A 25,758-nucleotide genomic window follows, 5' to 3' on the forward strand; every position below is an offset into this window, starting at 1 on the left:
GCTGAGGTGTAAATATTTTTCCGAAGCGCATGAACATGAACTTTTGACAATGTTTTTGATGTCCAAACCAGCGAGCAGACTCTAATTATATTACGGTATCCTCAAACAACTACATGGAAGATTTTTCATATGATGTAAATAACATAGTTATGGCTCAAAGGTGATAAGAATTCAAATGAACAGTTAATGCTCATGCTAACAGGACAATAAAACAGCATGTGTAAAAGAAAAAGACGAGCAAGAGAGTGTACAAGTTTAACAAAAAATGTAACTTTAATACATTTATTATTAGGTTTAAGAATAAAATGAATCATCAGTCAAGCACTAATTTGGAACCGTTTCCCTATATATTAATTTAATCATTTCCATAAACAGTTTTTTTAAATAGATTTTCTATCAGTCAGTTTTATAGATTTTTTTTCATTCATTTTCCTGTGTTTTGTTCTCTCTCCCCGTGGTGGAGGGCTCATAAAAGGCTCCTCTCTGGCTCGATGTCATCTCTCGACTCCTCCTCTAGTTTCGTTGTCTCCTTCTCTTGCCTCCTTCATTCTTTCACAAGATTTTCACAAATTCTTACCTGAATGGGAAAAACACAAGAGTTCTCATTCTGTTGATATTAGTTGTTCAACACATGAATATATCAAGCAATCCAGTACCCCATCTTCAGATATCTTTACTGAACCTGTAACTTACCAGCAATTCATTTTCATGCAGTTTTTGATTATTTGATCATACTTAATGCAAGCCAATTGCTGCTAGCTTGCAGATTCTCTGCCATTGCATGAAAGCTGCTAGCGCCTGTTGTCTGTGGACACAGGCCGAAGCATTTTTTTGCAAACTGCCACTGCTAAATATATCAGCTGCATGACTACACAATAAAAACAAGCTACAACACAACAGCAACAGTGTCACTGGTATTGCATTTAAAAATGCATGAAGCAGAGCTTTCAGAGGCTCCCCATTCAGGGGAACTGCAGCAAATTCCAAACAAAATAAACTGGTTTGCATCCAGCCATCTCCCTCTCTCTTTCTCTCTCTCTCTCTCTCTCTCTCTCTTTCACACACACATATACACATACATACATATGAAATACACAAATACGAACAAATCACAGAGAAATTTTTTGGGTACCTTGCTTTTGTTACTTGGTAACTGAGGGAGGGAACTGGTTTAGGCTGTAAGTAAATAGAAGAATTAGTGAAAGGATGATGGGATGAAAGTGTGTGAGATAGTCAAAAATGGAATGATGGAATGAGGATGGAATATATTTAGTGATTAGATAGATAGATAGATAGATAGATAGATAGATAGATAGATAGATAGATAGATAGATAGATAGATAGATAGATAGATAGATAGATAGATAGAAAGCTTTAGTTAATGTAATATATATTAATTATAGAAATAATTATTAATATAGGAGAATTTTTCATCAGTTGATTGGGGAATTAAATATATGTCATTAATTATAAATATATATTATTACAATAATTATTTCAATTAGTTCATTAGTAGTTCCACGTTGTTGTTCTTACCCTCCAGGTAGTTGCGGGCAACAAACTTCAACACCTCGTCAATGAGGATGACGGGGAAGGACAGCTTCAGCACTACGATCCACTGTTCCACGTTCAAGTGGGTCAGCTTGAAGACCAGCTGGAGGACAATGAAATGAGAGAAATGTCCATCACATGCTCATCACTGACAATGACTGTCTGTACTACAGGATAACTTTGGTGTAGGTACGTGGAAAGGTAGTAGTGTTGAAGATGCAGCCCTGTTGGAGGAACAGACTTACGGGCAGGGGGTCCACGTAGATGATCATGAAGTGCAGGGACATGGAGAGGGTCATAGCGGCCAACAGCCAGCCGTTGCTCCATGGAGGCATGCGGACAAGTGACTGGTTCTCAGACAAGCTGGAGAAATGTGAATAAAGTGTTTTCAATTAAATAACCAGTGACATTTAAACTTATTTATGTCCATGAACAGTAGTTCTAGAGTTTTAGGATGCTATCACAGGTTCTGTGGCTTGGAGAGTCTGATATTTTAACTCAAACACACAACCACTGAAGAACATGTGCCTGGAGCAGTTAATGTGTAAGTTCCTAACCCCGGGGCCCAGGAACAGCCCAACAGTGTAAATCTACAAGTCTGTGATTTAGAACATGTGATTTTCTTATTAAGCAGTGGGGCCTTGTTGAAGGGCTTAATATGACAGCTTTACAATTCACCTCAAAACCTTTTAATCAGTAGTGCAACTCTTCAGCCAGGTTTCAAAGAGAAAGTCAGGTTCACACCTGTTAAGGGCGTTGCACATCTCAATGGTGACCAGTACAGACAGGGCCATGGTCATGGGAGGAGCCGCCTCAAACACCTCACATTCAATTCCAACAAAGTCCTCGTTTTCATCATGGCACTGCATAAAGTGGGACTGGACAACAAAGGAAAGAGATTAAATACTGGAAGAACATTACTTTGGTGAGTTTTTTCAGAGTAAATTGGAAAAATCAAGCAGACACAACACAATAGTGATGATAAAGACTCACCAGCTGATAGTAGGTCACCTTTGGACCCTCGTCATCGTACAGGAACCAGTAGGCAGCAGCACCAACAGTGGCAGCACCGACATATCCTACAAGTAAAGAGAAATAGCTTCTCCAATCAGGCCAAGATTTTGTCAGGCACAAACTAACTGATACACTGGACTGGTGACATCTGACTTTCTAAACTTGGAAAGAAGAACAAAAACAAGGGGGTCCTAAAAGGTCTAACACCAAGTGCACCCATGAAGAACTTGATAATTTCTGGAAATATATAAATCCTACTCCCTCCCAGATTTGAGCATGGAAATTTGTGCTTGTCTATTCCCAATAACAGATGGGAATAGACAGTGGTTTGGCAGTTTGAGTAAATATAAGTGTAGTGTCCCATAGTGCAAGCTATCAACACCATCAACAGTATCTTTCTAATAAAAGAGTTAGAGAAAGAGTTAAGTGTGTTGATATGATAAGGCAATCCACAAGATCAATCCTGCCTACTTCACTGTGCCATGAATTTTATATCTACTTACCACCAATGGCCAGGTATCTGAAGAAGAGCCAGCCTGAAATGAGGGGCTCCTTGGGGGAACGGGGAGGTTTGCCCATGATGTCCAGATCAGGGGGGTTGAAGCCCAAAGCAGTGGCTGGCAGACCATCAGTGACCAGGTTCACCCACAGCAGCTGCACTGGGATCAGAGCCTCAGGAAGACCGAGAGCAGCAGTAAGGAAGATACTAGAGAATGTAAGGAAAAGAAATGACAGTTAGCAACACTCTGACTTGAAGATGGCGATATTAACCTTCCCTAATATTTCTGTTAGCCTCAGTATTTGCAAATCTATAGCAAGCCCTTCTGTGCTCTCACCAGACAACCTCGCCAACGTTGGAGGAGATCAGGTAGCGGATGAACTGCTTCATGTTGTTGTAGATAGCTCTGCCCTCCTCAACAGCAGCCACAATGGAGGAGAAGTTGTCATCAGCTAGGACCATCTCAGAGGCTGACTTGGCAACGGCAGTGCCAGAGCCCATGGCAATGCCAATCTCCGCCTTCTTCAAGGCGGGGGCATCATTCACACCATCACCAGTCTGGATGGAGGAGGGGGAAAAAAAGAACATTAAGGCATGTTAAAGCATGACGAGGGTAAATGTAGAAAAATGTGGAGCATGTACACAAAGGTTTAGCAAATCAGAACCGAAGATGGATTTTTGTGTAAACTAGCCAAATTTGTTGCTCACCATGGCAGTGATCTCATCGTAGCCCTGCAGGTACTCAACAATCTTGGACTTGTGGGAAGGCTCGACACGGGCAAAGCAGCAGGCCCTGGTTACAGCTTCACTCTGATCAGCACGAGACAGATCATCAAACTCGCGGCCAGTGTAGGCTCTTCCACTAACATCCTCATCCTCACCAAAGATGCCAATGCGACGGCAAATAGCCACAGCAGTTCCCTTGTTGTCACCTGAGAGAAAGAGATTTGACACATTTAATTAAGAACATCCATAAGACAAGTTCGGGCTTGTTCTCTTAAATTTGTTCCCACATTTTTAATTCATTTATGTGGACTATACACTACAAAAGTTCCTTTGAATGAGTTGGTCATTTTTTGGTTTAAAATGCTGCTTCAGTGTAGTTTTGTGTTGAGCGTTACATGCTTAGGAATTTCACTTATTGTATACGTGTGTATGGAAAAGATGACAATAAAACTAGATTTGAGATGCGTACCAGTGATCATGATTACACGGATGCCAGCATCCCTGCAGAGCTGAATGGAGCCAGTGACTTCTTTACGAGGGGGATCCAGCATACCAACGCAGCCGACGAAGGTCAGGTCAGTCTGTGAGATAACACAAGGCATTAAGCAAGAAGAAATTAAATTGTGGTTCTTATTCTTTATATCATGTATACATATACATTTTAAGACATTTAATTTCGTGGTTTTAGCTGAAAAAATGTGGTATGATGATGTTTATGTGGTCTTTACAGTGAATTGAGTGTATGGATTGGGACACACCTGTAGTGGACTGATGATGGTGTTTATTTGGATGGGATATTCAGTAATGTGTTCAACAGACTGATGGAGGTGTCTATGTGACCTATACAGAGAGTAGGGTGTGCAGTTTGGGACACGCCCACGACAATGGCGTTAATGTGGCCTATAAAGTGAATAATACTTGTGATTTGAGGCACACTAATAGTGTACTGATAATGGTATTAATGTGGCCTATATAGTGAATTAGGTGTGTGCTTTGGGACACACCATTATCAGACAGATGGTGGTGTTAATGTGGCCTAGAAAGTGAACAAGGTGTGTGGTTTGGGACATGCCCAAATGGGACTGATAATAGTGTTTATGTGGATTGCATAATTAGTAATGAGTGCGGTTTCAGAGTGAATAATTTAAGACTGTTAATACCTCATATTCAGCAAACTTGGTGGAGTCATCAAGTTTCATCTCCTCGACCTTCAGTGGAGTGTCACGAGTGGCAAGAGCAAGGCAACGCAGTGTGTCACGGCCAGTACCCCACTCCTTAATGATGGTCATGATCTTCTCCTTAATGGGGGTAGTCAGGGGCACACGGGCAGAGCCAACACGAACATAGGCGCACCTATCAATCACACCCTCGGGGGCACCCTATTGGTCAGAGTGAGAAAAAGGATTATTAGAGCTAAGGAACAAAAATAAATATAAACTTGGACATGAAAAGAGAGATGCTGGAAGAGAAGTAAGAGAAAATGCCAGAAGTAAGAGCAATGAACACACCTTCACGAACATCTTGCTGCCGCTGTCTCCTCTGGTTGGGGTGCAGTACACAGACATGGACTTCCTGTCACGGGAGAACTCCAGGGTAAAGTTCTTCTTCATCAACTGCTTCACAACCTGCATGAGAAAAATGAGAACATTCATCAGGTGGGAAAATACTAATAAATTGTAAATTAAATATCCAGTGAGACCTGAGAGCAGTTTTTCTTTAAAACTACGGCGGTTTAAAATAACACTGAAATGAAAACATATTTGGAGCATGTAGACCGGTGTGACTCACACTGCAGCAAGCATTGGCTCTCTCCACACAGGACAGGTTGCTAACATTAGTCTTGAACACATTCATTTTCTCAACCAGGCAGCACAGAGCGGTTTCAGTGGCCTCACCAACCTTCTCATAGATCTTCTTAGACTGAGGAGGGAGCATACACATAAAACATGAAACAGCATTCACTGCAAATAAACTCACACAACATGAACCGCTCTCTTAATAAGCTGATCAATATTAATACATGTTAATATGCTGATGTTTGGTGTGTTTGCATACTTCTGGAGCTTTAAGGGAAATCTACAGCTATAAAATTTATCTGTTTATACTCTTAACAATAAGCATCCTTTTTATTCTATTGTATTGTATCATATTTCCTATAAGTGTGTTTCTGATGGTATCATAATGATGTATTTTGTGTAAGCTGGTAGGTTTTACGATATGAAAGGATAAAAATTAAATGCTGTATATCTCACCTCGTTGTAATCAAGAGAGGAGTCATTGCACAGGGCGCAGATGGTGGCGAGCTCCACCAGGCCGTCATACTGACTGCAGTCAACTTTAGAACCTCCTTTAGACCTACACAGCAAGACATTCACACACATTTCGATTGATTACTAAGGAGATATTTATTTAACATTTATGGAGGAAGTCTTTAGTGTCAGTGCTTTATAAAGTCAGAAATAAAAGCTATACCCTTACGTTTTGGGAACATAATATGAGAAAGTCTCAAGTTATGTTGTTCTTTATTTACTGTTTTTTATCTTATTAACTTCAGAAGAGTCGATAAACAACATTAAATGTAACTTTAAAAGATTCAGATTATGACATTATTATTTAATTAATAAAAAAAGTGTTGTGGTACAAGAGGAGTAAAACATTTGGGGACATGCTGTTATTTGGGGGGGGGGAAATCAATTCATCCGCTACTTACACCTCGCCCTCAGGAGTGTATTTGGAGCCAGAGATATCAAAGCACTCCAGGGACACATGATCACCATCCACTCTGTCGATGATGAACATCTGACGAGTAAAAATTAATCGAGCATAATCAGTATTTATGCAAATAATTATTGTGTTATATATCTTTTTTAATACACATTTTTGTAAAATTCAGTTTTTGTAAAATTCAGGCTATTATGCCTTTAATAATCTTAATTGTTAATTGTGTTACTTATAACTAGCTCGTAAAATGTTAGGGACTAAAATAACCTTATTTTGGTGCCAATTTTTTATCTCAACAGAACAGCCTATAAGGATTAATATATTAATAATTACTGGACCAGTAGGCTTGGACAATATCATTACACACCTTTGTGACACACATCTGGTTGGTGGTGAGGGTGCCAGTTTTGTCTGAGCAGATGACAGAGGTGCAGCCCAGAGTCTCCACAGAGGGCAGAGAACGGACAATGGCATTCTTCTTGGCCATACGACGGGTACCGAGAGCCAGACAGGTAGTGATGACAGCAGGCAGACCTGGAGGAATAAAATCAACATACTGATTAATAAATCATATTTTATATGACAAGTGACAGAATCTGTGGCCTGCATCTCATCTTACTTCACACAGAACAGACTAGGATCTGACCCCATCATCAAATTACAACATGTTGCTGCCTCATAAGCATTACTAGATGATTAAGTTACAAAGGAGAACTTTATTATATCACATGATAGTTCAGGACTATGCTATCGCAGTACACTAGGTTTAGTATATAAGCAAGAAAAAAAAGATACAAGAAGGTGTTTACATCCATTCTGGCAACAAAAAAAGTAGTACAAGTGTGGCATTACAGAGCATATTAGCCTCCCCTAGCATTAGATCACCTAGCACAAATATTTCAGGTTGTAGTTAGCAACCTGAGCAACAGCAACACCTCAAAATGTCTTAATTTTACAACTCCATCATCATTGTTCAGTAAATTAGTTGATTTTGTGTCCTTTACAAAATTACAGAGGCATTAGCTGATTTATTTTAAAATTACATGCTAGTTTGTCTAGACAAGTAAGAATTTTGAGCCTGCTGTCAATAATACAGGCCGCCACCCACCCACTCCCTTGAAATATGTAGTTCCAGTGGTTTTCCTTAGGGCTCTTGTCTAATTGAGGCCTCACTATACAGTACCCCAGGACTCAATTTCAGGTTTGCAAACGATTTCTCCAACTGAACATCTTGGACAACATGATTTCTATGTCCTCACCCTCAGGGATGGCAGCAACAGCCAGGGCGACAGCAATCTTGAAGTAATAAACAGCACCACGGATCCATGAGCCACCGTGGACGGGATCGTTGAAGTGACCAATGTTGATCATCCAGACGGCGACGCAAATCAGAGAGATGACTTTGGAGAGCTGCTCGCCAAACTCATCCAGCTTCTGCTGCAGAGGGGTCTTCTCCTGCTCAGTGGCGGCCATCTGGTCACGGATCTTGCCGATCTCGGTGGAGACGCCGGTAGCAATGCAAACGCCAATGGCCTTGCCAGCAGCAATGTTGGTGCCCTGGATGGAAAGAGACATTAGAAATAGAATGAAGGAGTTACACACAGGTTTCCTGGTGATGGATGGATGAATGGGTGGATGGATTGCCGTATTGATGGATGGGTGGATGAATGTATAGATGGATGAACATTTTTTCTGACTGGGATGAGAGATAATGAAATGAATGCAAGGTATGCATGCTCTAGCTGACAGATAGATTGGTGAACTTATGGAATAATTGGCGGTTGAAGAAAAGGATGGAAAAGACCCAGTCCTGGTCCTGCAGAACCTTTTGCAACATCTGATCTAACTCAGCAGTTAATTAACCTTTACTAGTCAACAACATATGGTATAAAATATGTTTCTACTCAAGGTTTCTCCAGGACCACAATTTGGATCCAATGGATCACCTGCCGGAGCATTTAACGGGTGAGAAGAGAAACAAGAACGACCTAGAATAGATGGATGACTAAAAAATGAGCACGGATAGACAGGCTTATTGCCAACTCACAGAGAAAAGCATGTTCTTCTTGTCCTGGTTGACGGCTCTGAGGTCAGGGACGGGATCGGTATGCTTGATAACACTGACAGACTCACCTAAGAGAGACATCATACCAAATGAAATCACTAAATAAACAATCAACTAATATCATTCATTCAAAAGGTTCTAATGTAAGAAGAATCTTTCGAGAATCATTTGAACAAACATTGTTACCGGTAAGGATGGACTGGTCAACACGCAGGGTGGTGGAACGGATAGCGATAATCCTGATGTCTGCAGGGACTTTGTCACCAACTGGATTAAAGAAACAAGTTCTCGCTGTCACTTTTTACAGTCTCAGGTTAGTAAAGAAATATTTATATTAGCTTTTGTAACTCCAAGTTAAAGAAATTAAATGGCAACAGCAGAATCCAGTGGCCAAATATCTGCAAGCTGTTGCAACATTCTATGCTGCATGCTGTACCAATATGAACACCACCACATTGATTCTGAGGTTTCTCTAGCATCTTCCTGTGCATTATTTTCCTTTTTGTGAATAATCAGGATTCATATAGAATAGATTGAATAGGAAGGAGGCAGGAAGGCCTAAGGAAATAAGCAAGCAGTGTAACTAGCAGATGTCAGAGAAGTATTTATACCCAAGATTTTGTTTTCCTTCTCTCAGCATGTTTTTAAAGCCATCCCTCATGCCTCCACGGTTCTCTTGCTCCCTCCCTCTCACATGGTACCTTAAATAACCTGAGCATGTCATTGACACATACTCCACTAGCAAGCTAGCATTTTACATAGCTCTTACAAGCCTCTGCTAGGATGCTAGAGTGTTAGCTTCTTATCAAGCATTTACAGACTTTTTCTAGTATGCTACTCAGAGAAGGGAATATAAAGAAAAGCAGAAATGCCTCACCGGAAACCTCAACGATGTCACCGGGGACAATCTCTCTGGCCTTGATCCTCTGCACGCTCTTTCTGTCAGATCGGTAGACTTTGCCCATCTCGGGCTCATACTCCTTCAGAGCCTCGATGGCACTCTCAGCATTACGCTCCTGCCACATTTAACACTTCATTTTAATCCCAATGATACAATGGCTCAGGGCATGTATGTCAAGTTATACTTAGCTGGATAATTTGAAAAGTGTGATATACTATCTTCTAGATTGTACTCGTTGTCCTGACCTGCCATACACCAACAACGGCATTGGCGATGAGGATGAGCAGAATGACAAATGGCTCAACAAAGGCTGTGACAGTCTCCTCACCTTCCTCAAACCAAGCCAGCACCTGAAGAGGAAGATACATGGAATTAGGTACAGGAGGGACACATACACACCACAAAGGTGTTTGTGAAAAATGTGCTTCTGTATACGTGGAGGTGACTTTATTGGTTTAAATGAATGTTATATCAATGAGGGAATCACGAATGGTCTTTTTACCATGATAAATATATGTACCTGCGTAGGGCCTTCAGAGTAAAAGGAAAATGATCTGCAGGTGGTTAGGTTTTCCATAATTCATAATTCATTTGAATTTCACTGTTATTCAAAACAAGTACTTTATCACCAGAAAAGTTTAAATGGTACCATAAAATATGATCCTCATAGTAGACTATTTAGGGGAGGTTTATTTTGTAACCATGATCTTTTGATCCATCGCAGAAATTGGATTCCTTTCGGTGTCCAAAGTGATCTACACTGCTCTTGTGAAATGTAGACAAAAATACAACACTGAAAACTATATTTCATAGTATGTTGTTGCATAACATTGTGAGATTTGATGTCTCAGAGTCTATGCTTAACACTGGCCCTCCCTACTTTGTACCTCATTCTCCGGCACTCTGTATCCCATCTTCCCTTGGTCCTGACCTTTGCTGAGAGATTAAGTTTCTCTGCCCAGCTTGAGGCTTTTCTTAAAATAAACACCTCTCCTTTGCACTTCAATATTCTCCTTCTAAGGCCATTGCGACAGCTGGCCAAGGCATGAGGAGGAGGGCAGAAGCAATCGATACCACTTCATGTCCAACCCTTACTTCTTAATACCCCCCAACATAACCTAACCCTAACCTTAACCCCATTCCCCTAAAAGAAGCACCCTTGTTAAAAAGAGGCGGACTTCAAGACATCTTTAACATAGAGAGAACGTGAAGAGAAATGACATAACACCCGACTGACATTGATAAGCCCTTAAGGAAACTATTTCAGGTGCACAGTAGAGAATGTGCGCCATCTTGGATGGTCTTATGTTGCGCGACGCACAGCTGTCGTGCAAGCTGCTTATGTTTGCTGTGCAGTTATGCCAATTTGGCAAGCACACAAACATAACTCCTTATACCGCATGCCAAATTGGCAAGTGAAGCACGAATGGATCACCATAGATGGTATCAGTGTGCAGTATGCAATACATGTGTGGTAAATGAGGGGGATAAATCCTAAATGCCTTGAGTTGACATCAATTGTGACCTCAGCAGTCAGTCAAACAAATGTCTTTATATAAAATCTGGCAATCTACCAAAATGCAGAAAAAGATGGTTTGCCACCTTCACTGACTGATCAACAAAGCTACTTATTGAATCAGAACACCTGATCATATCAGGATTATGGTCTCACCATAATACACCTGTTGCTGTGTCTGAACCTTATTCATAAAAGTATGTCTAATTATTATTTGGTAAACCTTTGAAAGTTGGCATAATTGGTCATCAGAGCATCACTTAGATATCCTGGATTTACTGAGCTGCTTTGTCATAGACAGACTAATAAACTGTTTGCTAGTCTTGCTGTTATAAGTGATGATTTAGCACCAATTTATGGTCTCGGTTTTGGATTTGTGGGTACCAAAGACATTTTGTCTGCTTGGTTTTGGTTACTTACAAAAGAGATGCAGGCAGCAAGCAGCAGAATTCGGACAAGCAGATCCTCAAACTGCTCAATGACCAGCTCCCAAAGGGACTTTCCTGTAAGAGGTTGGATGACATTGTCATTGTCAAATTTAAAAAACATGTTTGTTAGCATCTCTTCCAATTAGATAATGTAACCAATGGACCTCTAGATGGAAGACCAAAGAGTTGATTAGCTACTACTTAATACCAGATCAAACCAGATCAATTGGATTATTAAAGATTTGTCATGTTTATAATATGGAAACACAGTTGAATGTGTATACCTACCCTCCTCTGCTGGCAGTTCTGTAGATCAGGTTAACGAGAGCAAGAAAAAGAGAGAAAAGGGGTAGATTAATATGTATAATAAAATATGCATTATATTACTTGTTTTAGCTGACAGTTACCCTGCTTTTTATTCAATCACTGATAACAGCCAACAGAAAGCTGATTGAAAAACAACTTCACATACAGTTACATACCAAGTTTGAGTTGTAAATGATTATTTTGACAAGTACAGGAAGTATGAAAATATAATCGGCTTAATTTTTTGGTTTGTTTCACTGATAGAGAGATTTGATGTATTTTGAAAGATGCACACTTATTACAAGACTAGAATGAAAAATATTAAACAAATGAAGCATTTTTCACCAACCCATGCCATTTTGAGGTCATTTTATAATGACCACCATCTAAAAAGCTTTCATAAAGTCTTGTTCCACTGCTGTGTACATCATGACTTTGCAATGCCAGCTGCATTTCTGAAAATGCAGACTGACCACACCATAAGAAGCTCCCTCCTCCCCTCAGCAGAAATACCGCTCATGAAATCAGCCTTCTCGAATCACCAAAGCAAGGCCCTTGCGCCATCACCTGTCTCCTTTTGCTTTCCTTCTGAGCTATTTTAAAGCACTGCTTCTCAACGTCTGGTGAACAACCTGTTAGTGTCACTTCAAGCTTCACCCAAGAATTTAGACCATGCTTCTTTTTGTAACAAGTTGCACAATAATTCTGAGTGATTCCAGAATGCTTCATTATGGGCAATCAAGACTGCTCAAGCTGTTTTCTAGTCAAATCCTGTTCCCAACCTAGTCATGACCTGGTTTAACTCCATTTCATTTCTCCATTCTCTCTTTCTCACCATTGGGGCCATACTTGGCCAAGTTCTTCTTGAACTGGTCAGGTGTAAGCCCAGTGGTCTGATCAACGCCGAAGAAGGCTACGACTTCCGCAGTGGACTTGGTGTGGGCGTCCTCCATCCTGCTAGGGCTGAAGGATCTTCAGGAGCAAAATAGGTGGAGCTGAAAGTTTTTATCTATCCGTTTGTGCTTCTTTTGCTCGTGATGCTCTTTTGTACCAAGAAGACTGTCCCTGTTACTTTGACCCCCCTCCTTATAGGAGTGCTGGACTGACAGAAAGAGCGAACAATTGCAAACCTGTGTAGCGTTTTATACCACCATGACTCATCCTATTGGTTGAGCCTGCTCGTGGTGATGCCCCTGAATTCCGGCTATTCCTTTATGGTTTTATGGGGCGTGGTTACAGCAAAGGATTCAGACTTGGACAGGAACTCTGAGGACTTAGAGGGGGCTGAGGGGTTGCGCCGAAATGAAAAGGAGAGCTGTTTTTGGAACATGCATGGTCAGTGGAATAAGGAGAGAGGAGAAGGTGAGAGAGTGAGACAGAAAACGGGTAATGGCGGGTGGGGGGAGGACATGAGTGATGGCTCAACTGGCCCCTCAGGAGGTCAAAGGGGAAAGAGGGAAAATGCTAGCTGGTAGAAAGGTGTTAGAACTTTCATTATGTGCAACTGGTAGGAAAGTACGGGCAAAATGGTTAAAATGCCTCATATTTCACTGCATAATCCCTTCACCATAAAATACGACATGCATTACCATGATATTTTGGATTAAAATATAGTATTTGTATAATATAGGTGTTATTCTGCAATTTCAGAACAGCCTAAAGACAGCTTCATAGCATGGTACAGGACATGATGATAGACAAAAATACAGCTACTAGTAGTATAGAGAGAAGATGAAAGAAAGAAAGAAAGAAAGAAAGAAAGAAAGAAAGAAAGAAAGAAAGAAAGAAAGAAAGAAAGTGTTAAATGTTGCCGGAGTGACCAGTTAGCTAGTTAGACGCAAAGATAGAAGGAGAAGACGAACAGACATAAGCAGGCCGAACTGTCTCTCAATATGGGAGCCTACATAAGGAAGAGGAGGATCATGTTTTATTTCTATTTTTTTACAGGGAGGGGGACAGGGCAAAAGACTTAAGAAGTGATATACTGAGCCTTGGAGGTGGATCTTAAAGCAGCTAATACACATTTCAACACCACTATGGATAGCACTTACATGTACACACACATGTGCATTGCCATGTATATAGTAACATGGTATGCTGATGCTCATTCAGTGCCAGTGGAGCTTTTAATAGTAAAGAAAGCATGTGTGGGATCTGAAAGATGAGCATATGTATCAATTGATTAATGATGAATTCATTCTTTAATCCGTTCTGACTTTTAGCTAAAACAAAATGAGGTATAAATGTCATGGTGTTTAGTGAAATTAAACAAGCCAATTTTTTTATCTAACAGTGACCAACATGGCCTAAGGATTGGAAAGCCATAATAGTAAATAACAGCAAAAAGGATCAGTGATAATGTAATTAATTCCACCTTCATTTCAAGCAAACACAACTGAGTTGAGACTAAGCCGTGACAATTTATTGAGATCCTTTGCAGCTCTGAAATCCACATGAAAGCATCAGGAAAACACTTTAAGTACATTAGGGAAAATATGTAAAACTTCCCATAGAATAGATTAAATTGTCTAGAGTTATTTATCCTCAGATCAACCATTCAAGGCACTGCTGAAATTCATTAGACCTGCCAAAAGAAATCCCACTGGTTCCATGTGCAAACTGTGCAAGAACAAATTTCATGAAATTCTTTAGGAGATTTGGTTTGGAATCAGTCAGGTACATCAGTAATTATGTGTCTTTCATTATCAAGTCTCCTTATATGTTAAGTAACCCATAACCTAATGTGTGTGGTTCTACAACAACAACTATCGATTAAAACAGTTCAGAATCTGAAGCGTAGTCTGGCATTTAATCAGGCCGAAGTTGAATTTAATTAAAAACATTGTGTAATGGAAGTTATTTTTTAATCATGTGCTCAGTGGTGCAGCAAGTAATATTTGTACCACATAGCAGCCAGGTCTGAAGTTCAATCTTGAGCTCCAGTTACCATTTGTATAGTTTCACAAGTTTTCCTCATGTCTGTGTGGGTTTCCTCAGGTTCTCCAGTTCCCTCTCACCCCCCAAGAAAAAAATCCTTGCCCTTAGGTGTGAATGAGTGTGTGAATGTGTGTATGATATGAAGAAATATCTCCTGGTATACATGTAGTGTATCCTGCTTGGCACACAGTGTTCCTGGGATAGACTACAGATCCACTACAAGCCTTACCTAGGAAAAGCTGTTAACAAAAGTAATAATTAATAAAAGATATTTGATCTATTTGGTCCCTTTATTAAAACCAAGAAACCAAGACTTGGTCCACTTTCTTTTCTATAGGAAATTCTCTGATTTTCTTGCCCTGCTTTTTCAGCTGACCATTCACAAATATTGTATGTATTGTAAATACTGTCAAGAATGATCATTTCTAAGATAATGACTTCTCAAAATGAATGAGAGGATGATAAATCATTACTATACAAGTGCATAATAGTAATAATTTTAAAAGGTTCTAATATATAATTTAATATAGTTTCTTTTACAGTATTTTAAAACTGATGGTGCTGTAGTAATTCTAGGATAAGGATCAGGGACTACGCAGGCGGCAGCTGCTTTTGCGACACTTGTGTTCCTGACAAAGTTAAAAATAGCTCAAGACAAGCCAGGCAATGGCATACACACTATGTATTTACACTTACTAATTACAGCATCCAAATTTTGCATGGCTCTAATATTGCTTCAAAGACAAAAATGGTCAGGAGTCACAATTTTTCTAATTAATTGTTGAACACCAAGCTCTAATGCTAATTATATTTCTTACTAAATGATTCCCAGTTGGTGCAGTTGTTCACACTTTCCCTCACACTCAAAGCCATATAACGTTTTCAGCAGGAGAAGACATGTGAAAAGCAAAGTGTCTTACAAGTACGGTCATGTGTGCCACTGTCTACAAAGATCTGAAGGTTTGTCAGGCTTCAGATATATATAAACAGCTAGTGACCCCAAGAGGGCAAAGGGCTCAGAGGGTTCCTCTGAAACACATGAAGCAACTTTCTATTGACACGAAACACTGCAAAATGGCAGGTCCTGTAGGGTGTTTCTGGTATGCAGTGGTTAGTACCTTTTAAAAGTGTTCCAAGAAAGGACAACCAGTGAACAAGCAACAGGGTCGAAAGGCTAGTCCATCTGGTTGATCCCATGGAAGCTACTACAATACAAATTGCTGAAAAATTAAATTCTGGCTATAATAAAAAGGACCATATTTGCTACGTATGGTGCTGGAAAAGGAAAGAGTTGTCAGGTGTTGACTTTGCCTCAAAATTCTACATATCTCCATATTCCAATTGACCATCAGTGAGATGTGCTGGACAAACAAGTCTGATCCACTTACAATTAACACTGAGTTGAATTTTTAGGTGAGCAATAATATATGAACAGATCATTTGAAGGTAAATTGTATATCACTTAATATTTGGTTGCATATCACTTGCATGCAATAATCGCATCAAGCTGAAGATCCACTGACATCACCAAACTGTTGCATTCATCAAGTCTTGTACTGCAGCTTCTTTCAGTTGTTGTTCATTTGGGGGGTTTCTGCCTTCAGTCTCCTCTTCAGGAGGTGAAATGCTGCTCAACTGGGTTAAAGTCTGGGGATTGATTCGGTCAGTATAACTTTCCACTCTGTCCACTGATAAAATCTTATTTCGAGTTGGCAGTGTGCTTTGGACCATTGTCTTGCTGCATCATGAAGTTCCTTCCAATTAGAGTTGATGCACCTAACCCTCATACTGTAGCTTAAAGATTGCTGTAGCTTAAAGATCTTCCTTTAGTGGAATTAACAAACGTGTTCCAGCATGACAACCTTCTGCACAATCTGATCTCCATAAAGACATGGTTTGGCAAGTTTTGTTTGGAAGAAATTAAGTGGCCTGGACAGAATCCTGACATCAACCTCACTGAACACTTCTAGAATAAACTGGAATACTGACTGTGTGACTTCTCACCTGCTCTTAACATTGAATAGGCACAAATGTCCATAACCATACTGCAAAATCAAGTGGAATGTCTTGTCAGAAGAGTCAGATGTTGTCATAACAGTAAAGGTGGGACCAACATTGGAGCAGGATGTTCATCAAGCACATACAGGACAGATTCCTGTCATGAAAAATATGGAGAGGTATCCACATACTATTGGACATAGAGTATAGATCCAAATAGAAAACATCATAGGTGGGTACAAATGATTTTTGTGAATTGTGGGATTGGGCAGGAGTCATGCTTCCTGTGGCGGGAGGTGAAATCTCAGTAGTCTTAATTCAGTAAATGTGCACATTCTGTCCTGAGAGAATTCCTGCCTTATGTCCAGTCTAAAGCTGGAATTGAAACTGTAGTGAGATGCCAGGTTTATACATTTGATCAAATTATTTCCAATTGCTACTGAACAAAATCTCAGTTGTGTGAACGCTTACACCCAAAGATGACATTTTTACGATCAAGGATCTAGGATTTATTAGGCATGCCCAGACAAGAATTTATTAGCTGTTGACAGCCAGTTGAACTTGATTATATGTTGACACTCAAAAAAATTGACACCTTAAAGAGCATAAATATGATTTAATAGCAGTTCATCTATGTAAATGTAGCTTTCTCATGAGGTGTATCAGCATTGCTGTTGTTTACTCAATAATAGCTGATATTTAGACTCCATTTCCTGCAGTGAAGCTGAAGTCAAGGCTTAAATCAAGAGTCTGCAAACCAATAAGAAGTGTCAGAAGCTGCCCTGATTCTTCTTTTTTTTTCAGTGCTAACTTCCTGCCAAGGAGGAGCACACAACATTACATTTAGCACATTCTGTCTTAGGTTTCCATGATCCCATTAGCTGGTATTTTAGGCATGCCAGATTAGAAAAAGCTAAATCCTGTTTCAACAAATCAAGCTAGCTTTTGAACTCTTTGCCAGATGATGAGGTACACATTGCCTATTTATTTTCATTGATTTTTCGGCTGCTCCCTATGTGTGTGAGGGGTCACCACAGCAGACCAAGTGGTCCACACAACAACTTGGCACAGGGTTTATGCCGGATGCCCTTCCTGTCACAACCCTCTCATTTTCATCCGCACTTGGGACCAGCACTGCATCCAGTGGCTGGGGATCGAACCCGGGCCTTACGCATGGTAGGCAAGAAACCTACCACTGAGCCAGGAAATTGTCCATTTACTGAAAATCCAAAATTACTTCGCTATTAGTGATGACACTTCAACAGTGTCAAAAGGCTATACAGGTCCAAGAAAGACCCTTATGACCTAAAGACCAAAATAAATCAGACTTCAGCAGTCCAGGAGGCTTGAGCCAATAAAGGATTTTGTTTTAGCATTCTCCACCCTGACTAGAAGACTTAAGACAATTTATGACCATTTTGTTAAAACCCCAACCCACTGTCCAATAAATTCTGCCAACATTAAATCTGTCTTAAAATGATAATGTATAATACACTATTAGAAGGATCCTTAGGCTTCTTTAAGTCTTCTTTAGGTGCTTCCTGCAAGGGAAACCGTATGTTATAGAGTTCTTCAAGGAAGCTTTAGAATGTACCCTGGAGAGACAAGTTTTGCCTTTTTACCTGAAAAGCATTAGAAAGTGAAGCCGTATGCGATTTTGTAAATCTAACCAAATTTCAAAACTGTAGGCATTTTGTTATAAGGGGTTGGTTTATTGGATACTACAATTTTGCATTGCTGTTTTCTTTTTATTGATCACAGAGTATTAAACTGTAATGGAAATAATCAGTGTAAGAATATTTCATTTGTGAGTGCCAACCAGGCCAACAGCTGAGTGACATGAAGCTGAAGCTATGAAACTGTCATAAAGGGGAGAACTTAGGCAGCTTTGTGAGAGACCAGCATTTAGGATTGTTGTGTAGTTATTAAACATTGATTAGAGATGGATAGATGGTGGTGTGGAAGCTCACTTGGACAAAACAAGGGATTTTGGGAAAGGGAATTTACAGGAAGTGGTCTGAAAAGGAAAGTGGTGCTTCAGGCATGGACTTTCTCCCTTACTTCTTAACCGTGAGGTGTGTGGCTCCGCCACATCACAGCTGCAGGGACCTCAGTTTGATCCTGAGCTCAAGTTACAGTCTGTGGAGTTTCACATGTTTTCCCTGTGTCCATGTGGGTTTCCTCCCACCTTCCAAAAACTGATGACTCTAAATTGCCACTACGTGTGAATGAGTGTGTGAATGCTTGTGTGTGCATGGTGCCCTGTGATGGGCTGGTATCCCATTCAGGGTGTATATTCCTGCCCCGCTCCCAGTGTTCCTCAGACAGGCTCTGGATCCGCCATGACCCTTACCATAATAAATAAAAAGCTTACGGGGGATATAGGAATAACTGTGCACTATCAGCATAAACATTATCATGGGGAAAGGACCTGCTGCTTATAGCTAATATCACATGTCTTGTTCATGTACATTATGGAAATCCACCTTCAAAGCATGGAGTACATCATATTTACATATGTACAGAAGTGTTTCTAAAACTACACTTCGGGTTTTAACTCAAAAAGCTATATACAAAAAAATAAATAAAAAGGTAATACACTCACTGGCCATTTTATTAGAATTACCCAATTATGCAGCAGCAGTGCAATGCATGGGTCAAAAGCTTCAGTTAATGTTCACATCAAACATTAGAATTGGGAAAAACGTGACCTATGATGACAATGGAACGGCTGTTGAATGAACTGGTTAGAACTTTTAAAGAAACTGAGCATTTAAAGGCACTGAGCGGTCAGTATTTGTGAATGAAGATTGCATGGCCACATGCTTGCTAGAGTTTATGCACCAATTATCAGGGTGTGGCTAAATTTGTGCATAGATCCCAAACTATACAGTACCCTATGCATTAATTGGCAATAAATATCACAAGGAGAGGATTATTTTTAAAAAAAATTAAGAAAGAGTTGAGTATTGTATGTATTTTACTTCTTTAGATAAAAATAATCATCAACCATCATATACTGCATGTCTGATTAATTGCACACCATCATTTTACAATTCCTGTGAAACAAAACCAAATACATATTCATCCATTATTTCTTGTAAGAGATTCTCACTTTATTGTCCAAGTTCATGAATAACTACAAAACAAGGAAGAGATTTTCTTATTCAAGTAAACGCGCTGTACAAATCTAATGTATGATGCTGAAAAGATCCCTACTGAAAGAGACATTAAAGCTGATTGCTCACATCAGTAAAGGAAGTATACGTGAAGAGAAACGCAAGAATGCCAAAGATATTTTGTACAAATGGGTCAATTTTGGCCCGGCCCGTCTACGCAAGTTTTAAGCCGAAGAATAAAAAAATACACACATATCTTGTCCTAAACTTCAGCAATCTGTCTGCTGATGAAACAGGAAACATACACACTTCACATTTAAGAGTGGCAGTGATAAAACACACACACGCACATACAATTATAGCGATTGCTTCAGGAGATAAAGGTGTGTCGGACCCTGAGACTCAAGAGGGGAAAATTGCTTAGGTCCAATAAAAAAAAAAAAATCCCCAAAAGGGACTTGTGTTTATTTCTATACATCTATGATGAAGAAAAGTGATAGAAGGTAAAGATAAAGGGATCTTAAACTACCAACCCCCCCCCCCCACACACACACACATCCCGCAAACGCAACACACACAAAATACTACTGCGCTCATGATTGGTCAAATTAAAAAAAAATAAAATAAAAAAAATAAAACCAACATTCACAGCAAGAAGAGGGAAAAATGCGAAAGACAAGGAATAAAAGGAGAGGTAGACTGAAAGAAGCAGGAGAGGAAGAGACAGTGTGTGCACGTGAGTGTGTGTTGTGTGCGGGTTTGGGCTATTTCTTGGCTTTGCCTCCCTTGGCAGCATTTCTTGGTGGTGTAACGGGTCGGCCGGATCCATACGCTCCAGCACCGCTATATGCCAACATCTTCTTGTCAGCAGGCTTCAAGATCTGAGAAAAGGAAGGACAAAGACACAAAATCTTACATTATTGGAGTGTAAAGAGTAGTTAGGCCCTGTAATTAAAGATTTAAATGACCGTATTTCATGTCATGACTTAACCATAATGAACATGCTCAAAAGCAAAGATACCTAGAAATGTCTTTTTCTTTTAATAAAATCAGGTCTGAAGCTTAAATAAAGCCAAGTGAAACGGTCACTATGCTGTTAAAGAGAAAAAAAAGATGACACCAGTCAGACTTGGATAATAATTTTTTTTAAGTGTGATTTAAAGAGAAAACACCAGCGCTCTAATGACACGCTGACTTTAATCAAAGGCTTTCTGATGGACCTATGAACTGCAAAGCACTCGCATGTCACAGATCTGAATCTAGCCACGCCCTAAAACCCCAAAAAATGTTGCCAGACGAACGGGAGCATGCAATGAACAATGAAGGTAATAAACTATTTACTAATTTATGTTATTAGCAGCTGAATCTTCCCTCGACTGGGGCATTTGTTCATGGTTTACGGCTATGTGCAGACAGCCACGCCCAGCCCCTGTTCATATGCTGCAATTTCTTTAGTCATAATTAAATGATGTTTTATTTGTCTCAATTTATGGGTTTCTGTGTTGTTTATATTGCATTTCAGGATAATAATGTACATCAAGCAAACAAATGAAGTGCACAGAAATAAATGCACAGATTCAAAACAGCAGAAATGTGACTATATAACCACTGGGTGTCAGTGTAGAGCTCCATCATAACATGGGCCACCATTTCATATCATGACAACGACACTCCAAAGTGAAAAACAGCACTGACGAATACACTTGGAACAAATTTGAGTCAAAGACTACAAAAGGCTACATTATTTGCTCAGAAGTGGAAAATGGGGAGTGATGGACTTTAAATACCTGGAAGGAGCACATGAGTGTCTCGTCCACGCTCATCATGGCACCTGCATTGTCGAACTCGCCACAATAGTTTGGGGCTGAGAAGAGAGTCACCAGCTGCCGCTTTGCAAAAAACTCATATCCATCCTCCACCACCTGAACACACGCACAAACACACACAGGGGTCCATCAAATGATGCACACAAACATCAGCAAATTCATAAATTATAAAAATTCTAAAAAATATAAAAATTTGCCAGTTGAAAATATTAAATCACATTAAATCTATTTAAGTGATGTGCTTTTATTAAAATACCAAATATTTACCAAACTATATACAATAAGTAACAAAAGTTGCTGACCTATTACTTTTATTAATGCTTAATAAATAAATCTTGTTTGCTTGAGAGTCAGACCTGGTGTGCTCTGCAGATGAGGTCCATGTCATGTTTGTTCAGGAACTTCGCGACAATATCAGCGCCGAAGGTGAAAGAGACGCCACGATCGTTTTCGCCCCAGCCAGTCACATCTTTGTCGGGGTCGGCCCACAGCAGGTCACACAGCAGCCCCTGATCCGGGACATCCGTGGGTCTCATCACACGCCGGATCTGCTCCATCGACTGCAAGTCTGGAGACAGGCCTGAAACAGCAGGTACAAAGCAAACTTGAAAAAAAGAGTTGTCTGAAGAAAGATATGGTGTTGCCCTAATGCTCATCACAATCACAAAAAGCTGGTTATAAGCTGTACATGTCCTGTGGAATGCGTTTCACTTTAATGGCAATTAATGGTAAGTAAATTCTCCTTTATTAGCTGAATTAAAGAGCCATTTCACCAGTAGTGTATGTTTGTTTTCTTTGCTCAACATGCAAGCTGTGATCTGATCCACAGGTTAAAAAAAAATGCTTTGTCTTTCTGATCCTTCTAAAAATGTAGGCCATGAAGGCCTTGTATATCTCGCTTCCGCAAGGATTACATGTAAACCATGCTGTAGGGTGAGGAAAAGTATGCAAATAGCCTCAACACAAAGGTTTAGTCAGAGACATCTGTCAACTCTCTCAGGCAACAGTGAGACTGAACAAGCCTTCTAGCACCTTAGAGGACCTTGGGTTATACTTTACCTCCATGGCAGCAGAAAATCTTCTCATCGACGATGGCTGCCACAGGTAGACAGTTGAAGCAGTCTGTGAAAGTCTTCCACAATTTAATGTTGTAGCGTCTTTTACCTGCAATTAAAAACAAACATGAAAAATTTGGATGAGAAACATCTCACCGCAAATCTACTGAATCAGTTAAAAAACTAGTACATTTGATGACCCAAATGATATATCAACTAGGTAAGGCATCAGCTGATAAACCTACTGAAATTGTAATGCCGTAACATTCAGATCACACCAAAATACAATTCCAAAGTTTTGTTCAACCATGAATGTTTCCATGGTTACAAGGTGATGTAAGCTGTTATCACCAAGTCCTTATCACTAATCTTTAATTCTCATTTTGGGAAAGAAAACAAACTTTCACATAATTACAAGAAATAGACTATATTATGCTTAAAAAATACATGGATTAAACTAAAAAGGTATTCCTCAAAAACAATTGCTTATTAGAAATAACTAACCCAGAAAAGAGAGAAGAAAAAAAAAAAAAAAAGAGGGAAAAGAAAAAAAAAACAGTACACAGTCTCTTCTCTGCTTTGGCTGGGTGAGCCTTCTACTGACAAGAGCTCATGGCACCCTCATGTAGTTAGGGTTACTGCTATGTTTCACTAAAAAGATGTTCAAGCTGTGCAGCAGTATTGGTCAAGCAATTACAAGAGCTAATCCTGTTCAAAAAGCGAGATTGTGAGGAAAAAGATCACCACCACAATCCTGATGTCTACTTTCGTACACTGAAACAGAGTAAATTGTAGTAAATGTGCAGGGTGCGACCACACTCACACTCATCGTAGAAGCCATATATCCTGTTGATGGAGGCACACTCGTGGTTCCCTCTCAGCAGGAAAAAGTTTTCTGGGTATTTAATTTTGTAGGCCAACAGCAAGCAGATCGTCTCCAAAGACTGCTTTCCTCGATCCACATAGTCCCCCAAAAACAGGTAGTTGCTCTCCGGGGGGTATCCACCATACTCGAACAGCCTGAGCAGGTCGTAGTACTGACCATGAACATCACCTAAAAACAAGTAAAACAGAGACGATGATGCTTCATTATATTAACAAAGTTCGTGGTATGGGAGGCAGACATGCATATAAATAATGTAATAGTCGCATAAGGGGATCATGTGATTAGATTATTGTACTATTCGTGTATACAATCACTTCATGCATCGTGTAAAGAATTGACATTAGAAGAAGAGGTTACCACAAATTTTCAGGGGTGCTTCCAGCTCGAGAAGGATGGGCTGGCTGAGGAAAATCTCCCTGGACTTGAGACACAGCCCACGGATTTCATTCTCAGTCAGCTGCACATTTTTACCGGGTCTGGAGCCTTTGACTAGTCAGGGTAAAAAAAAATCATTTTAAAGGATTTTTATAGATCGAGGTAGATTTATGGATATAGGACATGCAGCCAGTTTTATTTTTAATAAATAAAACTACATACACAAACACACATATACATACATATATATACACATACATATATATACACATACATACACATACAAACACACACACACATATATATTATATATATATATATATATATATATATATATATATATATATATATATACACACATACATACATACATACATACATACACACACACACACACACATATACATACATATATATATACACACACACACACACACACACACACGAGAGAGAGGGAGGGAGAGGCATGGATGGATAGATATAGATATGCAGTCTGTTATTTTTAATAAAATATAAGACACCTTAATGAAAGTCACTTTCAGGGTTTATGAGCCTCGCGCCCGCCATTCTCCTCGATAAAGACCGAATCACAAACTCCCTTCACTATTACTCGGAGTGCACTAGGTAGGATGCACATCCAGGGCCAGTGTAGCGCACTGATGTAGTGAGCGCGGGTGTGTTTGAGACTCCGTTAAGCGCTAAGCATATATATATTATATATAAAAAATATATATATATATATAGCTAGGGAAAGGACGGATAGAGGAAAAAGCCAAGATTTACGTATCTCTCGAAAGAGCTACTTACCTTCCAGAAGACGCTGGATGATGGAATCGATGTTTAATTTGTCCGATTCGGTCATTTTTTTCGTGTTTTATTTCTTTTATTTTTCTCCTCTATACCTGAAAGATTTTTCTCAGAATTTAGCCAGCAAGCTAACCTGCCAGCAACAGGAGGAAGCTCGCGCACACCCGGCCTCGCGCTAGCTCACTCACACACACACTCTCTCACGATAAAAAAACGTTAAAAGGACTATTAAAAATAAAAAAACAGAGCTAACAGAACTAGATACTTGTACACGTAATAACCCAGTTCGATTAACTCACAGCATCGATGTTCAATTAATATTAATTCTCGTCGTTTTTACTAGTTAACCGTATTAAAAAAAACACAGCGCCGTCTGCACAGCTAGCGCGTCATACCCATTTCCGGTCTCACCTACCGCTTTAGGGCTCTCTGTGGTTGTATCACTTCCGGTTGCGTCAATTTACAACAATGGCTGCATAAATATATCAAAACTCTTACTGTCACCAGCTGAAGCTGATTATTGTCCAATAACATTTTAGATTTCGTATTACATTTTAAAGTAATGACAGCGTATGTGTACTAATCAAACGTGCTTCATTATGATAGATAGATAGATAGATAGATAGATAGATAGATAGATAGATAGATAGATAGATAGATAGATAGATAGATAGATAGAGCTCTAGAAAAAAATAAGAGACCACTGCCCAATCTCCAGATTTGAACCCTACTGAAAACCTCTGTAATGTCATCAAGAGGAAGATGGATGGTCACAAAGGGGAGCTGTTTGCAAAAAGAGTTTGCAAAACTTCCCCAACAGCAATGTGAAAAACTGGTGGAGATCGTGGAGCCAAAACACATGCAAATCGGGGTTATTCCACCAAATACTGATTTCTTAATGTTATTTAGCCAAAGCAATAACACAATTTGTTTACAATTTATTTGCATTTTGTTTTATCTGAGTTATTAAAGCTCTGCAAATACTGCATGATCTTGGGTTATTTTGATGTGTTGTCATTTCCTTTAAA

At 39.6% G+C, this 25,758-nt stretch overlaps 2 protein-coding genes across 2 annotated transcripts; both read right to left on the minus strand.

The window, feature by feature from the left end:
• Positions 1 to 250: 250 nt before the first annotated feature.
• Positions 251 to 12,850, minus strand: atp2a1l (ATPase sarcoplasmic/endoplasmic reticulum Ca2+ transporting 1, like). Its single transcript, XM_058406488.1, has 24 exons — positions 12,563 to 12,850; positions 11,710 to 11,727; positions 11,414 to 11,496; positions 9,723 to 9,827; positions 9,454 to 9,592; positions 8,763 to 8,843; positions 8,559 to 8,644; positions 7,771 to 8,068; positions 6,879 to 7,045; positions 6,501 to 6,589; positions 6,043 to 6,145; positions 5,579 to 5,710; positions 5,299 to 5,415; positions 4,951 to 5,169; positions 4,260 to 4,371; positions 3,773 to 3,996; positions 3,402 to 3,622; positions 3,069 to 3,271; positions 2,545 to 2,630; positions 2,296 to 2,429; positions 1,797 to 1,914; positions 1,537 to 1,654; positions 1,133 to 1,176; positions 251 to 577 (listed from the first exon to the last, which is right to left on the minus strand). Exons 1-23 carry the CDS (start codon positions 12,678 to 12,680, stop codon positions 1,172 to 1,174), a joined length of 2,976 nt encoding a protein of 991 aa, XP_058262471.1. The 5' UTR covers positions 12,681 to 12,850; the 3' UTR covers positions 251 to 577; positions 1,133 to 1,171.
• A 6,774-nt stretch (positions 12,851 to 19,624) lies between these two features.
• On the minus strand, positions 19,625 to 25,144 carry ppp1cab (protein phosphatase 1, catalytic subunit, alpha isozyme b). The gene is made up of 7 exons (XM_058407068.1): positions 24,731 to 25,144; positions 23,906 to 24,037; positions 23,486 to 23,716; positions 22,667 to 22,771; positions 21,964 to 22,187; positions 21,569 to 21,703; positions 19,625 to 20,662 (listed from the first exon to the last, which is right to left on the minus strand). The coding sequence occupies exons 1-7, from the start codon at positions 24,783 to 24,785 to the stop codon at positions 20,546 to 20,548; spliced, it is 999 nt and encodes a 332-aa protein (XP_058263051.1). The 5' UTR covers positions 24,786 to 25,144; the 3' UTR covers positions 19,625 to 20,545.
• Between the last annotated feature and the right edge of the window lie 614 nt (positions 25,145 to 25,758).

Source organism: Hemibagrus wyckioides, linkage group LG13 (genome assembly GCF_019097595.1).
Source record: "Hemibagrus wyckioides isolate EC202008001 linkage group LG13, SWU_Hwy_1.0, whole genome shotgun sequence".
In the NCBI taxonomy this organism is placed as follows: domain Eukaryota; kingdom Metazoa; phylum Chordata; class Actinopteri; order Siluriformes; family Bagridae; genus Hemibagrus; species Hemibagrus wyckioides.

Bases quoted from the DNA above. Each gene is read 5' to 3' on its own strand.
- ppp1cab (XM_058407068.1), bottom strand. From the start codon at position 24,785: ATGACCGAATCGGACAAATTAAACATCGATTCCATCATCCAGCGTCTT. The intron at 22,772-23,485 runs GTGAGTGTGGTC...TTTTAATTGCAG, and splicing joins ATATGGCTTCTACGATGAGT to GTAAAAGACGCTACAACATT. The intron at 22,188-22,666 runs GTAAAGTATAAC...CTGCTGTTTCAG, and splicing joins GATTTTCTGCTGCCATGGAG to GCCTGTCTCCAGACTTGCAG.
- atp2a1l (XM_058406488.1), bottom strand. From the start codon at position 12,680: ATGGAGGACGCCCACACCAAGTCCACTGCGGAAGTCGTAGCCTTCTTC. The intron at 6,590-6,878 runs GTGTGTAATGAT...TTTACTCGTCAG, and splicing joins ACCAGATGTGTGTCACAAAG to ATGTTCATCATCGACAGAGT. The intron at 4,372-4,950 runs GTATTAACAGTC...GTTATCTCACAG, and splicing joins CCAAGTTTGCTGAATATGAG to ACTGACCTGACCTTCGTCGG.